This window comes from Microcebus murinus, chromosome 1 (assembly GCF_040939455.1).
Source record: "Microcebus murinus isolate Inina chromosome 1, M.murinus_Inina_mat1.0, whole genome shotgun sequence".
Taxonomy (NCBI): Eukaryota; Metazoa; Chordata; class Mammalia; order Primates; family Cheirogaleidae; genus Microcebus; species Microcebus murinus.
Window position 1 is genome coordinate 55,335,348 of NC_134104.1, and position 18,314 is coordinate 55,353,661.

An 18,314-nucleotide genomic window follows, 5' to 3' on the forward strand; every position below is an offset into this window, starting at 1 on the left:
TACACGTAGGAGCCTGGTGAGAGATGCGTCTGAAATAACGCATTGGAGCCACATCAGAGAGAGTTCTAAACCCCAGTGTTCAGAGTTTGAACCTGATATGCGTGGTGAGAGGAAAGTGTCATCCTGGGGGCTGAATCTTAAGAAAACTACCTTTTGAATATGAACAAATTAGAAAGAGACTGAGGTGAAAAGATCCAAGTTGGAGTTTTATTGTCCTGATTATTTGACAAGTATCAGTGAGAAGAGTGGCAGTTGAAGGTTAAAGGAAGAGACAAGTTTGATATGTGTTGCAATGGTCAAATGTAAATTCTAGAATCTGTTGGGTGAAGGGGGTGAGGAAGAGAGAAGAATTTAAATAGAATCCAAGATTTCAAGTTTGAGTGACTGAGGAAACTATTGGCAGAAACCCAGGAGGAGCAATTTGTGGGAGTGAGAGGGCCAGCAGGAGTAGCTGGACTTTGAAAACATGCAAGGTGCAGTGTGAGCAGGCCATCAGGTGGGCAGCAGGTCACAGCAGGAGGGTGGGAGCCAGAGTCTGGAACTTAGGAAAGTCTGGGCTAGAGATGAGGCTCATGGAGTCATCTGCGCAAGGGCGCTGCAGTAAACTGGGGGAGAGAATGAAGTCTCTGACAGCGGACAAAGGAAGAGAAGAGATCCTTGGAAAACATTTAAATTGAGAGACAAGAAGAAGGAAAAGGAACCAGAAAAGGAGAGGGAAGGAGAGTGGTAAAGGAGGATGGAAACACCTGGAAGTTTGCAGAAGTATGAACTGAGTATGAGGGAATGCAACACTCCAGAAGAAAGCCGCTTTGGTGAGCCCTCAGAGCAACCAAGAATAAAGCCACTTGGATTAGAAGGTTGTTAGGATAAGAGTAGCGATACAAGGGTAAGGGCAGGGGATGGTACCGCATGAGAAGGTCACAGCACACAAAGGCAGAAGGACTGGCTCACACTTTCAAGAATTTGACAGCAAGGAAGAAAGAAGATAGTAGCATGTAGGAGTAAGACCTGAGGAAAAGGGCTTTGTTCTATTTTAAGACAAAGGGGTGCCACTTAAATCTACTTTAGACAGAAATAAAGGAGCCAGAGAGAGGGCTGAGTGAAGATGCATAAGTAATGCCAAGTAGTAGCAGCAAAGAGGCTTTCAGTGGCAGAAATCAGAGAGGGGTGCAGTTCTAAACCGTTTTCTCACCTTATCATCAGACAATCCGTAGTGCATGGAACTGCTATCCCTGCCAATACCCACGCAGCTATTCTCTTGGAGAATAAGGAAGGACCCATGAGTCAGAGTTTTTTCCTCATCATCTGGGGAAGTGCTTGAATTCTATTCACACATCCCAGTCCAGAAGAGGGAAAAAATCACTGTTTTTAGAGAATAAAATAACTTCCATGAGTTGTGGGGAGAAGACTTTGATAATGAAGAAAGAGACTTTGATAATGAAGAAAAAAAATTTTGGATTGTAAAATATTAAGATTTTCTTCTTGTAAATACCATTTGCAGATGGCATAGCTTATTACATATACGGGAGAGGGGAGGACATTTTTAGCCTGTTTTTCCAAAAAGAAATAATTAAATGCATTTAAGTCCTTGCATGTTATTTCACCCACTCCATATGAGGCAAAAGCTTTAAGTAGAAGGGCAAAAATATTGGCAGTGGTTATGGAGTGATGGTTGACTCTGACTGCTATAGGCCTATATCGGGCAATCGCTATAAAGCATTCAGTAATCTGCTCCATTGTCCTGTCCTGTCCTGTAAAGGTGGAGGGGAGAGGAGGCAGTGGAGATGGTGCTGGGCACAGAATATCAGAAAGGATAAGGTGGGGCCAGGGAAATGAAAAGGGAGTAAAGAGGTAGAGGACAACTCAGTGTTCTCAGGGAGTAAGCACATTCTCCCTCTTCTGTGAAATGAGCTGGGAACTATGTATGTCCCTGTGTATTCAAAATGGTCCCTGGGGCCCCATTGCTGTCACATTTCTGCACAGTCCTCAGACACGGAGAAAAGTGTTGGACGTTGTTAGCACATCTCCCTCTGGAGATGAAACTGGGCTGAGCACCAACAAGAGAACACCAGAGGGGATTTGTCTCTCCATGCTTGGATAATGGTTATTCCCTGATGCCCAGGGAAGAATTAAGTTCAATATGTGCCTTGCACTATATTACACACTCAATCCTGAAAAGCTGGGATGTTAATACAATTTTTTAAAAAAGAGAGAACTGGCTGTTCTCTATCCGTATATAATGTATGCATAATAAATCTCTCAATGAGGAGGTATAAAAATTTCTCTTTTCTGTTCAGCCAAAGGAAGCAGAGCATTAGGCAAATGCAATGAGTCTCATTAACAGAGAAAACCAGTGTGGAAAATCCAGGGGGACTTGTTCCACATTTCTATTAGTAATGGCATTTTTTTTTTACCTGAAATATGCTGGTAATATTCTCACTTGCAAAATTCAATTTGCCTAAGGATTAATAAATATGCTTTTTCTTAATACTTAACTGGATATCTTCCATGTTCCAGATGCTACATAAAAATAAAGCATTATTGTTCACTTTTTTCTTTTTTTCACTTTATTTCTGAGAAGATAAAATAGTAAAGCCATCACAAAAATGATTTTCAAGAAAATGGAAATAATATCACATAAAACAGAGTTTTGTAAAATTTAATATTATGTATGAAATGCCTCCTCTAAAATTTAGTAAAATGGAAAACTGGTGACAATAAACTAGTATGAATACAAGAATGCTGACTGCAATATGGGGGTAGTGGTTAAGAATAGAATCAGTAGTGTCAGAACAAAGGCATTTTCCTCCTAGATTTTGCTTGTGAAGTACAGCCACCTCTGTGAGTCCCCAGCCTCCGAGCCAGTCACAGAACCAACCAAACTAGCCCACTGCATGAGTTAGTGGATAATAGATATATTGATGACCGGCACTGGATAGAATCCAATGACAAAATGAAAAATACTTGCTGAAGATGATTTTCACCTAAAAATAGTTACCATTAAGATATTTTCTCACTATAGTTACAATGTGCCTATTGTGGTCACCTGTACTTCATAACAGGTAACCTCAGTGTCCAGGAGGACACCTACCCTCTGCCCTCCACCTTTTATTTTTAATTGACACATAATAATTGTACATACTTATGGGATACAGAGTGATATTTTAATACATCTATACAATGTATAATCAAATCAGGGTAATTAGCATATCCATCACCTTGAACATGTATCCTTTCTTTGTGTCGTGAATATTCAAAATTCTCTCTTTTACCTCTTTGAAAATATATAATAAATCATAGTTAACCATATTCACCCTGCAGTGCTGCAGAACACCAGAACTCATTCCTCCTAGCTAGCTATAATTTTGTATCTGTTAGCCAACCTTTCCCCATGCTCAAAATTTTTATAGCTCTGACATATGAATGAGAACATGCAGTATTTATCTTTCTATGCCTAACTTATTTTGCTTAATATGATGTCCTCCAGGCTTACTCATGTTGCCTCAGATGACAGGATTTCATTCTTTTTTATAGCTAAATGGGATTCCATTGTGTACATATACATTTTTAATCTATTCATCTATTGATAGGCATTTAAATTGATTGGATATCTTAGCTATCGTGAATAGTGCTGCAGTAAACATGAAAGTGCAGGTATCCCTTTGATACACTGATTTCCTCTCCTTTGGAGAAATACCCAGTAGTGCAATTGAAGGATCACAGGGTAGTTATATTTTTAGTCTTTTTGTGAAACTTCCATACTGTTTTCCATAATGGCTATGCTAATTTGCATTACCACCAACAGTGTTTAAGAGTTCCCTTATCTTCACATCTTCACCAGCATTTGTTGTTTTTTATCTTTTTGATAATAGCCATTCTAACTGTAAGGAGAGAGAATATCTCATTGTGGTTTTGATTTGCATTTCCTTGATGATTAGTGATGTTGAGTATTTTTTCATGTGTTTTTTGACCATTTGTATGTCTTCTTTTAAGAATGTTTATTCAGTTCCTTTGCCCACTTTTTAATTGGATTATCTGTTTTTTATGCTTTTGAGTTTTTGAGTTCTTTGTGAATTCTGGATATTAATCCCTTGTTGGATGAATAGTTTGCAAATATTTTCTCCCATTCTGCAAGTTTTCTCTTCACTCTTGATTGCTTTCTTTGCTGTGGAGAAGCATTTCAGTTTAATATAGGCCTATTTGTCTGTTTTTGTTGCCTGTGTTTTTGAAGTCTTAGCCATAAAGTCTTTGCCTAGACCAACATCCTGATACATTTCCTCTATGTTTTCTTCTAGTAAAAGTAAACAATAAAAGAGGAAAAAAGGAACAAAGCATATCCAAAACAATTAGAAAACAATTAACAAAATAACATGAGTAAGTTCTCACCTATCAATAACAACCTTAAATGTAAAAAGTTTGAATTCCCCAATTAAAAATACACACTGGCTGAATGGGAAAAAAAGAAAGACACAACTATTTGCTGCCTATAAGCGACTCACTTCATGACACATATAAACTGAAAGGGAAGGGATGGAAAAATAATATTTTATGCAGATCTAAAACAAAAGTATGCAGATGTAGCTATACTTATATTAGACAAAATAGACTTTAAGGCAAAAAAAAAACATCAAAAGAGACAAAGAAAGTCATTATATAATGATAAAGTGATCAATTCAACAAGAGGATATAACAATTATATATATAGATATGTAAAGCAAATATTATTAGAGCTGAAGAGAGCAATAAACTTCAATACAATAATAGCTGGGGACTTTAATACCCCACTCTCAGCATTGGATAGATCATCTAGACCAGTGTGTCCCCAACAATTTTGGCACCAGGGACCAGCTTCATGGAAGACAATTTTTCCATGGGCCAAGGGTGGAGGTGTGGGGTGTCGTGGTGAGGTGGAGGTGGTGGGGAGCTTAGGCCCATTTCCTAACGGGCCATGGACCAGTACTGGGCTGCAGCCTCTGGGGTTGGGGAGCACAGAAAGAAAATCAACAAAGAAACATCAGACTTAATCTACACCAGGCGTCCTCAAACTACGGCCCACGGGCCACATGCGGGTGTTTTTGCCCGTTTGTTTTTTTACTTCAAAATAAGGTATGTGCAGTGTGCATAGGAATTTGTTCATAATTTTTTTTTAAGCTATAGTCCAGCCCTCCAACGGTCTAAGGGACAGTTTCATCCTACCATCTTATTTTTTAAGGCAGAGAAACAGAATGTGCATTTGGACCACTGATAGCAGTTTTGGCTCATTAAGATACGAATTTAAAAAGAGGAATGTATTAACTGAATTGAGCCCATCAAAATGTTTTTCTGATCTGTCAAGAAATCATTCCAACTGACTCAGATTTTTACAGTAGTAAAATAGTATGTACAATTAATATTTTTATTTTTTTACATTTTAAAAGCATAAAAAGGGGGCACTCTTTTTAATTCTGTCTATCCTAAAATTTAAATGCCTATCCCAGCATTATTTAGACAGGCACAGTGTTTTCACACCCTTTGTTTCAATGACGGCATGAACACGTGGATATGCCACAATTAAACATTACTCTATGAGGTGCAACCTCCAGTTTGTCTCTATTGTGAATATTTTTCAGCAAATATCTTTGTTTTTCCAACCGTTAGAGTTTATTTCCTCAGAATAGCTTTCCTGACATGAAATTACTAGATCAAATGATATAAATATTTTAAAGCTCCTATTTGCAAGCATATTTCAAATAGCTTTCTGAAAGATTATTCATTAATTTACCTTACACTAGCAATATATTAATATGGAAACTATAGTATTACCCCAGGCTTAACGAGCTAATAAGACTGTATTACTTTTGTGTTTCATTCCTAGCAAGCTTGAAAATTTTTGCAACTACTCATTTATAATTTTTTGTGTATGTACTTGGCTCTTATTTTTTTTTTCTTATGAATTGTCTGATTTTTCTCAACTCCTGTCTCATCTTCTCTCCTCGCCTTTATTTCTTTGCATAGGCTCCCACGATTCGTTCAGCTACTGGGTAGACGAAAAGTCCCCAGTGGGGCCTGACCAAACTCAGGCTATCAAACGCCTCGCCAGGATCTCTTTGGTGAAGAAGCTAATGAAGAAGTGGTCTGTGACTCAGAACCTGACATTCCGGGAACAGCTAGAAGCTGGGATCCGCTATTTTGACCTCCGTGTGTCTTCCAAACCAGGGGATGCCGATCAGGAGATCTACTTCATCCACGGGCTTTTCGGCATTAAGGTCTGGGATGGGCTGATGGAGATCGACTCATTTCTTACACAGCACCCCCGAGAGATTGTCTTCTTGGATTTTAACCACTTCTATGCCATGGACGAGGCCCATCACAAATGCCTGATTCTCCGGATCCAGCAGGCCTTTGGAAGCAAGCTGTGTCCAACCTGCAGTGTCGAAAGTATGACGCTGAAAAACCTGTGGGAGAAGAAGTGCCAGGTAGGAGGCCAGGAGAGATGAGCTTCTAAGGGCAAGACTTAATTCTTTCTGCTCTTCCTGTATCACCAGCTCTAAAACAGGCCAACCCAGGGCTCTTAGGCTAGAAGGTGTGAATTGTTTGAAATGTCAAACATATTCAAACTGGTTCCCGGGCTCTAGAATAGCTTCAAGGGCTGGGGTTAAACAAATATTTAAAGCTTGTCTAGCAACCTGTTTAATACCTAAATTAACTTTGCATGGCCTGGCAGAACCAACCCAAGGAAATGCTGTGAAATTGGGCCAATTGGTCATTACCATTCTATCTTCCATAAGGTCCATTTTGCCCACCTTGTTCCCCTTAGGGATAGTCTGTTCCATCTTGCCTTCAACTCAGTGTCAGATAATCCTTGCTAAGGTATTGACTGATAAGGAAAAGCATTAGCTGACAAAGGCATATGAAGTGATCCATCTCAGGAGAGTTAATATTTTAAAAGGCCTTCTTTGCAGAATCTGGGTCATAGAGGGAGAACGAGTGAAGGAAGGAAGAGCTTGTTGAAGGGGCTCCAGCCTGAGAGATCATTCCCTAGACTGCTTAAGTTGAGAAGAGCCTCCAAACCTAGGTCCATGAGGGACGTGCCCAGGAAAAGGAATGTGGGCCCAGATACATTCCACTGTGAACTCAAACGATAATAGTTAAAGGCAGTACCTTTCATGTAAAGTTACTCACTTGCTCAGTAGATGCATTAACCAACGCAGCTTAGAGGCAGATATTTTTTAATTCAAGGAGGAGCTTTTGATTAAAAATAAGTTAAAGATTATTCACTTGAAAATATTTATTAAAGACCAAGTATATTCCAAGGACTAGAGGTAAATGAGTAAGTAAAACAGACAAAGATACCTTGCCCTAACGGGGCTTTTATTCAGGTGGAGGTGATAGGTTGCAGATAATAGTGATTTTATATATACATAATGACATAGTGCTATAAAGTGATAAGAGCTGTGGAAAAAGAAAAAGTCAAGTGTGGTAAGAGGGGACCAGGGTTCTGTGGGTTGGAGAGTTGGCTGAAATTTTAAATAGATTGATCAGAGAAGCCTTCACTGAAAAGATGACATTTAAAGGAATTAATCACATGGATCTGTAGGGGCGGAAGAAGTAGCCAGTGCTGAGGCCCTAAAGCAGGAGTGCCCCTGCCATCCTTGAGGAATAGCAAAGCCAGGGGGCTGAGTAAGGGTGAGGACAGAGTGTAGCAAAAGGAGGTTAGAGAGATGGCAGGTGATCACGTGAGGTTTGAAGGCCAGTAAGGACACTGGCTTTCACTGGAGTGAGGAGAGCTCTGACCACAGGGGGGTGTGGCCTGACTTAGGTCTTACTGGGATCCTTCTGGTTGCTGTGCCAGGTAGATACTGGGGGCAGGGGAGCAGCCAGATGTAAGGAACCCTTTGGTTAGTGGCTGGATTTTGAATCTATCAGAAGGTAGAGCCAACAGTGTATCTTAACAGATAGGATTCGGGATATGTGAAAGAAAGTGAGGACTCAAGGATGACTCCCAGGCTCAGCCAGAGTAACTGGGAGCACCAGGTTGTTTTGTAAGCCCCTCAAAGTGACTCCATAGAGGCTTGATGAATTAACTCCCCATCTATTTTCCACACTAAACTTCTGTAGGTAATATTTTGCCAAATATTTATCACATCTCTCCCCACTAAACTTAAGTTTACATCTGTTCAGGTCTAATCTGGGGAGATTTTTTTCCCAGTGAAGTTTTTCTTTTACAACGTTAGATAACAGTAATAACAACAACAACTACCAACATTTACTTGAACCTTTATAATGTGCCAGGTACATGGCTTAACTCATGTGATCCTCTCAACAACCCTATGAGATAGGTACCTTGTCATTATCCCCATTTTATAGATGAGGAAACTAAGATATAGAGAGATTAAGCAACTTGTTCAAGGGAAAGCTGGGCATGATTTAAAACTTTGGTTAGTGAGAACCAGGACTCAATCACAGGCTGCCAGGATCTCCAGAGCTCCTGTGGCTTCTGATACTCTCTAATGCTGTTTACACATCTTCATGATTTCTACAGCCTGGTGTCGAAATAGGGCCAATGAAACACTTTCTTTTCATTAATGTGTCCCTATTATCAGAGGATCTCAGAGAGCAGACTGGGAGGAATGGATGGAGATCTGTAAGAGGGCTTTTGAGTTTTGGGCTTCAGATAAGGTTAAATTTGAATACAGATATAATTTTATAATTTAATACACAGATAATATCCTGGATGGGTAGGTATATTGCATACTAAACTGTTTAGAAATCTGCAGGAGTAAAAAGTATCTTCAGGAATAATAATTAGTGTGGACAGTGAATTTCTAGCATCTGAGTGATGATCTATCATAGTTTTTAAATATGAGCTAATTGAACTGTGTCATCCAACTACAAATACTCCTAAAGTTATGAAAGAAAGACTGTGATGACATATCATCAAAAAGGAGTGACATCAGGTGAAATTCTAAAATCCCTCTATGCCCCTTTCTTCCCCACATTTCCCTGCCACAGCTCTTCTTAAAAACTAAACAAAGAGCTCTCAGTCCCCAGTGCTCTCCCCCTGCTGGGGCAGTGTCATAGTGAACTTTAAATATTTATTATGTAATGAGCAGCCTTGCATGGGACTCCCTGCGTATTTTATTACTACAATTTAATAGCAAGAAGTACACTACCATTCAATCAAATTTCATTAACTTAACATGCAATTACATCACAGCTCACAGGTATATATTTATTTGTACTTTAGTGGCTATGAGTTTTGAGAATGAGTTAGAAGATTTAATCTACATCTTGGGAGTATTTGCAATCTTAATGAGAAAGAATACGTAACATGAGGAATATATAAAACAACTGATAGATAATTACAAGATAAAACTGCCTCAAATGATTTGTACTATATGAAGAAAAGTGTTTTATAATAAATCAATCGAATGCTAGAACATAGCATAAGACTGTCTCCGAGAGGCCCCCAATGAAGGAATGATCAGCATCAGAAGAGATCCATCAAGGCATAGTTCTTAAAGAAAATGAGATTTTTAATCTTAGTTTCAAGCGAAAAACTGAACATGAACTGCTGAGCAGGAGGGGAGAGTGTTTCAGAGAAAAACACAGCAGAGCCAGGTGGGGAGGCAGATGCAAAACACAGGCGCTGGGCAAGAGTCACTAGATCCTCATAGACTAAGAGCTGGTTTGCACGGCCAGCCTCCTCTGTAAACAAACTGTCTGTAACCTTCAGGATCGGAATGCTCAAGAAGACTTGAGAAAGGCACAAAGCCCCTTTTGGATAATTTGTGCTTTGTGCACCTATTCCCAGGCACGTTGAAGAGCAGCCCTGTCCTCTCATCCGCTGACACACAGCCCAGGGCCAAGCCACACGGGCTGTGGTCTGACAGGTGCTGCCACAGGGCGGCACAGCCTCCTGACCCCCAAGGTCTATTGCACAGGCTGGCTTTCCCCACAGGCCCCAGCCTTCCAAACTAGCCGAGCACAATGCCAGGAGGAAATCCTCCTGGCTTTCCCAGGCAATCTGCTTATGATGAGCCTGTGATTAACCTCATTAACACACGTGTTTACTTCAGACATCATTAGCAGTCAGTCAGACATTACTCAAAACCATTAAAAACAGCAAGAACAGCCATTACCCAGCTCAGTGCATCCGGCCTGGCGCTCCTTAGGCCCTCAGGAGCAGTTAGTCAGGCACCTTAGTCACAAGCTAAATGCACACTGGAAACAAGACTGACATTCACAGCGCTTGTTCTTGGGTGCCCAGAGGATTATGCTCTGTGGCCAGCTATCCCAGGATTGCAGTCCAGGCAGCATAAACACGGACAGGACATTCCTCCAGGAAAAGATCACTGGTGCCCAGGAGGGAAGAAAAAATTACTTCTAGAAACCCACACAACAGAGCTCTGAATTGGGACAATCAAAATAGCAATTCCCTGTCCCACAGCTGCCTCCCAGAAACTAATTAATGCTGTGAATGTGGTTTGCTAATTATTTTCAGAATCGCCACCGTCCTGAGCAGTCCCTCTGGGGGCCCACGGCCTCTGCAAAGTCTCCCCCGTCTCAAGTGGCGCACTCCCTCCCCTCGTGGGAAGGGCAATTGCATTCCAAGTCAGCGTGCACCACTGGAAGTCTGTTTACTCACAAATTAGTTCAGTGTTTTTTCCTCAGCCCAAAGGGGTATGTGTCAGTTTCATGAGCACAGGAGACATAACTTGTAGACCTTACTGGTCAACTCAACCTGAGAATTCTCAGCCTGAAGTTGAAAGATTCCCTGGTGCAAATGTATGGGTTCTTAAATTCGCAGGATTTAAGAAGTCTGTGAATTTGGATGGGAAAGATTACATATTCATTTTTACTAAGATTCAACTGAAAGTTAGTACACCCATGGTTTATGAGAGCAGGCAGGGATCCACTGGCTCTGTTACCCTGTCCCTATAGATGTGTCTGTGTTTTATTTCAGTTATGGCAGATATCTTAAAATATCATTTATGCTCACCACTATCTCAAATTGTGGGACTCACTAGACTCACAACAAAATATTTTTATTTAATGTATTTATCATGAAACACATACATTAATTTATTACATATTTAATACATTGATAACTATATTTGTATATTATTGACTTTCTAATCCTGTTGATTTAATTTTATGCATTCATTTAAAATATAATTCTGAGAAGGGGGCATCTATAATTTTACTATACTGCCCAAGGTGTTCATGACAAAAAGAAAAAATAGGAATCTTTGAGTCAGAAATATTGTAAGTGCTCAGTAAATCTTTGCTTATTTTCTAAAAAAAAATATATAACAATTCTTGAAGTTCCACATTTGATTATATTTGTTTGCCTTTTTCTCAGCTAACAGTATAAAACCAAGGAGTTAAGATGCACCTTTTTCATCAATTGCTCTCATTTTTTCTGTCTTGAACGTTTCAGGTTCTTATTTTCTACCACTGTCCCTTCTACAAGCAATATCCCTTCCTGTGGCCAGGAAAGAAGATCCCAGCACCCTGGGCAAATACCACAAGCGTGCACAAACTAATCCTCTTCTTGGAGACCACTCTGAGTGAGCGGGCCCCACGCGGCTCCTTCCACGTCTCCCAAGCGATTCTCACCCCCAGAGTGAAGACCATCGCCCGGGGCCTGGTGGGCGGTCTCAAGAACACTCTGGTTCATAGGTAAGCATTTGCTTCCACCCCTACAAGTAAGATGTTTTTTTCAAAAAACATTTATCTTGATTCTGTTCTGAATAAACATCAGTAAAGACTACATAGATGGAGGATTTAGAAAAACAACAAAAACAAAACCCATATATTTGAAAAAGCTGTGCATTTGATATGGATTATATTAACAAAGGATCTCTAAATACTTTATTACTAAGTACACAGCATGTCAGAAATACTGTACTCTCTATATTTGATACTAAGACAAATCACTTTTAGCTAATGCCGTTTCTGTTCTCTCCTGACATGGCCACATTTGAGCTAGCCCAGGTACTCACTCATTGAAGAACCATTAAATATAGACTGCTTTGGATGCTAGGGGTTGGTAGATGGCTCTTTAAGCCTTTCCCAAAAGGCTTCCATGGTGACCATTAGTCCTAAGAAGCAGCTTAGGGTGCCACCCACCATGCCATAGCTTCAGATACTTCCTCAGGACAGAATTGAGCCTGACTGTACAATTAGGCAGGAAGACCTCCAGTAATTTTGTATTAGATGGTGTTCTTTATCTTGGACACCAGTGAATGATAGATGTTTAGGAAAAGGATGGTTTATATATAAATGTACATGTATGTGTGTATGTATATGTATATATGTATATATGTTTGTATTATAAAGGGAATGTTATAAATACATTTGGATAACAGAGCATCCCTTGCAATCTAAGCCAAGGAAGCTAATATGTTCAGGTAACAAAAGATATTTATAAGAATCAGTTTGGTTCCCGAGTTCCAGGTAGTGAGCAGATTCAGATAGTGAAAGAGTCATCCAAAAACAAGTTCCTGTTTATATGGCTCTGAGTTTGGATAACATGGATTCAGATGACAGCAGTCCATCTGCAGGAGTTTAGATATCAAGGGGCACCAGCATTTTCCTTTCTTGGTGAAAGTTTCTGATTATGTCAACCATAGGCAGAACTAGAAACCTCTTTCTGTGTGGCTCTGTTAAGTCTGGGCTGAATTAATTGCACTGAACTTGGAAAAGAGTTTTATAAACCAGTATTACATCATTTTGAAAGATCCAGAGTTATAAACTTTCTTTTTTTGTATAATATATGTTTGTGTATCCCCACCATTTTCCTCATGACTTTGGTGAATTTATAGATTAACATCTGTATTTATTCATTCAACAAACATTGAGTACCTAGGAGAAACTATATGCAAAGATTCAAGATAAATAATACACTATCTGCCCTCATGGAACTCACAGTGTAGCAGGTAACACTAACATGAAAATTTCTATAAAGCAATGTGAAAATCACTCTAAAAAGTCTGTGCAGAGAGCTGTACTAATAAGGGAGGAGTGTTTAAAAAAAAATAAGTTATATCTGTATAGCATAGTCTGAATATAGAGTCCCCTTTTGCAGATGATTTCATTTGATTCTTAACTCGAGCCATCCTCTAGGAGGGCACATTGTCTAGAGCACAATATCATCCCCACTTAAGATGGGATTCAGTGAGGTTAAGTGACCCAGATCCACACAGCTAGTAAGAGTCAATATGTCTCAAATTCTGGACTTCTGATCATTGGACCACTGGCTTTTCAGTGTTCAGTGCTGCATATTGTAGTGCTGTGTTCCTTTTTGCTCCACAGGCCTGCAATTGTCTTACCAGTACCTGAATCTAACTGGTTGGTTATATCTGGTAACCCATAACGTCACACAGCTTTTCATACTTGCACATTCCTAGATCTTAGTCTGGCTGCAAATGAAATACAGGCTCTTTCACTTACTAGCAATGATGTTGTCATACGCCCAAAATCAAGGTATACTAGCATGCCAGAGCCTGTGCCCAACTGTTAGCAAGCAGATGTCCCCAGACTTGGAGAGATACTTTGACATCTCCTCCCCTGCTGGTCACAAGAATATCACAGGGATGCCTCATGCATTCCTAGGCGTGCACATCAACAGAAGGAGGAAACGCAGCTCTGGCTGAGTTTGTTCCCAAAGGCCAGTGCAGAGTGTGGCTGTCATTTCCTCTGCAGCCGTTGAGCAAACATAGGGCCTCTCCTGTAGTACCAACACCCAGAGGGTCTGTCCTAACAGATAAGCCCCACTGGGGCACTGCAGACTGGGCCGGACTAGTTATCAGCTCAAACCAGGAAGATAAAGACAAAGTATATTTTCTTACAAATGTAGAAGTGGTATTCTCAGCAGAGATTTAACCTCCCCAGCTCTTAGGTAAACTTTGGATCTAAGATCTTGTTCACCTTGGTTCTTCACCCTAGAAGGGAGTCACAAAAAAGATAGCCATCTGGCTGCATTTCTATGTGTTTCCCCCCAGATTCAGGTTCATAACACTCCCACTGAAACCAAATGAAAGTGAGTTTTGCCTGAGCCTGAAAAGTGGACACCCATGAAACTCCAGATGGGGACATGGACTGAGACCAAAAGGTCTGAGGCTGACAGGGTCCCCGTTATGGGCTGAATGGTGCCTCTTCCAAATTCATGTGCTGAAGTCCTTACCCCAGTGCCTCCGAATGTGACTGTATTTGGTGAAACGGCCCTTAAAGAGGTGATTGAGTTAAAATGAGGGCCATTGGGTGGGCCATAATCCAATCTAACTCATATCCTTAAAAGGAAATTTAGACACATAAAGAGACACCAGGGATATGTGTGCACAGAGAAGAGGCCACGTGAGGACACAGCGGGAAGGTGGCTGCAAGCCAAGGAGAGAGGCCTCAGGAGGAACCAGACCCACTGAGACCTTGATCTTGGACTTCCAGCCTCTAGAACTGTTAGAAATAAATTCCTGTTGAAGCCACCCAGTGTATGGTAGTTTGTTAAGACAGTCCTAGCAAACTGATGCACTCTCTTAGCAACAGGGTGGCCTTGGACAAGTCTTCTGAAGTCTCTGAGCTGTGGGAGTTTTTGTTATTAGTTAAGTGGGGCTAATAATAATACTTCATGAGATTGTAGAGTCTTAACATGAAAGTGCCTACCACAGTGCCTGGCACAAAATAGCTCTGCCATCCCTCTGTGTAAAAAAACCCAGAAACACAGCGGCAAGCCTTGTTCTTGGGCCTCAAGGTAGAAGGGAAGTTTTTAACCTCCTGCTTTGTAGCCTGTAGGAATTGTCATCTCAGGGGCCTGTCAGCAAAGTCTGGCTCAGCCTCTGCAAGGATCTCTCATCCTGCTAAATGCCAGGAGTTAAGAAAATAAAGTGGCTCCTCTTCCCAGTGGGTTCTACATTTCCCTTTCTTTGTACATAATCCTGGTTATTTGATCCTTGCCTTGGGTAAAGTTGACACATGCAACCCGAGGCTGACACAGAGCTCTTTGTCACCGGAGACCAGAGGTACACACCTTTCCCACATTTCTCTGCTCAGGCTCCAAGGGATCCTCCAAGGTTTGTCTCAGGCTGCACTTGGCCAATTCCCATTTCCCAATGATGACCAGCAGATGGCGCCTGTATGTCATACTTAAACACTGACTAGGGACTTTTCAGGCTCCGTGTCCTTCATGTAGGTCACTGTGTATTCCTGGCCTACCTTTAAAGGTCTGTATTTGCAGCCCCCCACTCTCAGGCCACAGCACTTTGTAGCCTAAGCAGCAGGATGTGACCTCTTTCAGAAAGTTTCTTACCCCAGCCCGTAACCATCTTTACCTTACACTCTCCCATTTATGATTCCAAACATTTACATAGACTTACTCTATCCCAGGAACTGTTCTAAATACTTTACATGTATTATTTTATTTAATTCCCCAAAGTCTATATGAGGTATTGTTATTGTCCCCATTTTGTGGAGGGAGAGATTAAGGGACAGTGAAATTCACTAACTTAAGGTCATATTGAGATTATTAGGTCTTCAGGAATCCCAAGGAACAATGAAAGTACCCCTGGGAGGGTTTCCTATTAAATCATAATCAGCTATTAATATCAAAATGTAAATTGATTTATGAGATGTGTTTTAGCCCATGGCTTCTAGAGCCCACTAAGTGAGGGAAGAGACCCAGGACCAAGAATAGTTGTCATGGTAAGAGAAAAAGAAAGAGTAGAAAGACAAAATGCCACCAAGGCTTTAAGAGGGATGTCTAGAAGACTGAGAAGTCAGGATGTATGCTTAAAGAAGGGATGGCATCTTCAAAGGAGAAAGAAGATGACAACCAAAGAGAATGTTACCAAAATAAGAGGAAGGACCAATTAAAATAATGAACTTAATTTTATTTTCAATTTTGGCCTAGGAAGATCCTAAAAAAATCTCCATTCCTTAACCAAAACTTAAGCCCTAGTTTCTGTCTTCTGTCTTAAAACAGTTTTAACCTATTGAGTATTTAGTGAGCTGTTTTTACCAAGATGTAAAGCTATGAGCACACTTTATTGCTCCCTCATCTCTACTGTCCATGGTACTTTACACATACTACTGATGTAGAAATTATCACATTATATCACTAAACAACTAGCTGTCGTATAGGAAGGCTTCATTTCATAAAATGAGACTGAAAGACTGTTCATGAGACAACTGGTTAAGTATTGGTCTATTAAGAAGCCCCATATAGGCAGGGCACAGTGGCTCACGCCTGTACTCCTAGCTCTCTGGGAGGCCAAGGAGGGCGGATAGCTTAAGGTCAGGAGTTTGAAACCAGCCTGAGCAAACCAACCCGTCTCTACTATAAATAGAAAGAAACTAATTGGCCAACTAATATATAGAGAAAAAATTAGCCGGGCATGGTGGCGCATGCCTGTAGTCCCAGCTACTTGGGAGGCTGAGGCAGGAGGATCACTTAAGCCCAGGAGTTTGAGGTTGCTGTGAGCTAGGTTGATGCCACAGCACTCACTCTAGCCTGGGCAACAAAGCGAGACACTGTCTCAAAAAAAAAAAAAAAAAGAAGCCCCATATAATGATAGAATAATTGTATATCCATATGGGAAAGTGAACCTTCACTCTTACTTTATGCAACATACAAAAGTTAGTTTGAGATGAATCTTCAAGCTAAACATAAAAGTGAAAACTATAAAGCTTTTAGAAGAAAACATAGGAGAATATCTTTGTGAATTGGCAGTAGACAAAAGTTTCTGAAACAGATCACAGAAACCATAAAAGAAAAAATTGATAAATTAAACTCCATCAAAATTAAGGAATTCAGCTCATCAAAAAATTGATATAATTAATAGACAAGCTATAGGCTGGGGAAAAATATTTACAAAATATATCTCACCAAAAACTTGTATGCAAATATGTAAGACTTGTATGTAAATAACTTATACAACTCAATAACCAAAAACCAAAAACAAAAAAGAAAGAAAGAAAGAAAATGAAGAAATAATTAAAAGAATTGAACAGAGACTTCCAAAAAGTAGATAAGCCAATAAGCACATGACCAGTAAGCACATGACAAACTGTCCAACATTGTTAGTCATCAGAAAAATGCAAATCAAAACCTTGCAAGATATCTCTACACACCCACTAGAATGGCTAAAATTAAGAAGACTGATAACACCAAATTTTCGGGAGGTAATGAAGCAACCAGAACTCTTATACTTTGTTGGTAAGAGTATACAATGGAAAAATCTTTTTAGGAAAATGTCTGACAGTTTCTTATAAAACTAAATGTAAACTAACCCTATAATGCAGTAATTTCGTTCCTTGGTACTTATCCAAGGGAAAGGAAAACAAGTGTCAAAAAAAACACTCATGTAAGAATGCTCATAATAGTTTTAGTCATAATATCAAAAAAACTGGAAACAGCTTATGCATACAACCCTATAGGAAACAGATAAACAAACTGCAGTATATTCATACAATGGACTACTACTGTGCAGTGATTTAAAAAAGAACAAACTACTGATACATGCAACAATATGGATGAATTTCAGAACCATTGTGCTGAATGAAAGAAAACTCACAAAAAAGAACACATTTTACATGGCTAATGTGAAATTCTAAGATAGGCAAATCTAATCTATGGCAAGAAAAACAATCAGTAGGGTTGTTGCCTCTAAGATGGGGCAGGGATGGAGGGGGAAGGGGCATGGAGGAACTTTCTGGAGCACTGGTAATGTGCTATACCTTGGTTTGAGTTATGTGTATATATACTCAGTGAGTATACCCTTAAGATTTTTGCATTTTGTTGAATATTAACTTTATGTCAAAAGAAAAGCAACTGAAAACAAATATTGAGCCCCAGTTAGTCATATGCATGCTGAAGTATTTAGGAGATATGTATATAAGTTTGCAGTTGGGATATGTTAAAAATATAAGATGGATTGATGGAAAGCTAGGGATGGGTTGATATATATGTGCTAAGAAAGTACAGTGAAATGTTAGTGGTGACATCTAGGTGGTGGATATATTTACTGAAAAATTCTTTCAATGCTGTCATATGTTTGTAAATTTTCATGATAAAAAATTTAGGCCAGGCGCAGTGGCTCACACCTATAATCCTAGCACTCTCGGGGGCCGAGGGAGGAGGATCACTGGAGGTCAGGAGTTGGAGACCAGCCTGACCAAGAGAGAGATCCCATCTCTACTAAAAAATAGAAAGAAATTAGCTGGACAATTAAAAATATATAGAAAAAAATTAGCCGGGTATGGTGGCGCATGCCTGCAGTCCCAGCTACTCAGGAGGCTGAGGCAAAAGGATTGCTTGAGTTCAAGAGTTTGAGGTC

The 18,314-nt window shown here is 40.0% G+C and overlaps 1 protein-coding gene across 1 annotated transcript in view; it reads left to right on the plus strand.

The window, feature by feature from the left end:
- Positions 1-18,314, plus strand: part of PLCXD2 (phosphatidylinositol specific phospholipase C X domain containing 2) — a 50,793-nt gene that overhangs the window by 25,565 nt on the left and 6,914 nt on the right. The window contains exons 2-3 of the mRNA XM_012787432.2: positions 5,995-6,455; positions 11,423-11,664. Of these exons, the coding sequence (XP_012642886.1) occupies positions 5,995-6,455; positions 11,423-11,664 (703 nt within the window). The remainder of the gene's footprint in view (positions 1-5,994; positions 6,456-11,422; positions 11,665-18,314) is intronic.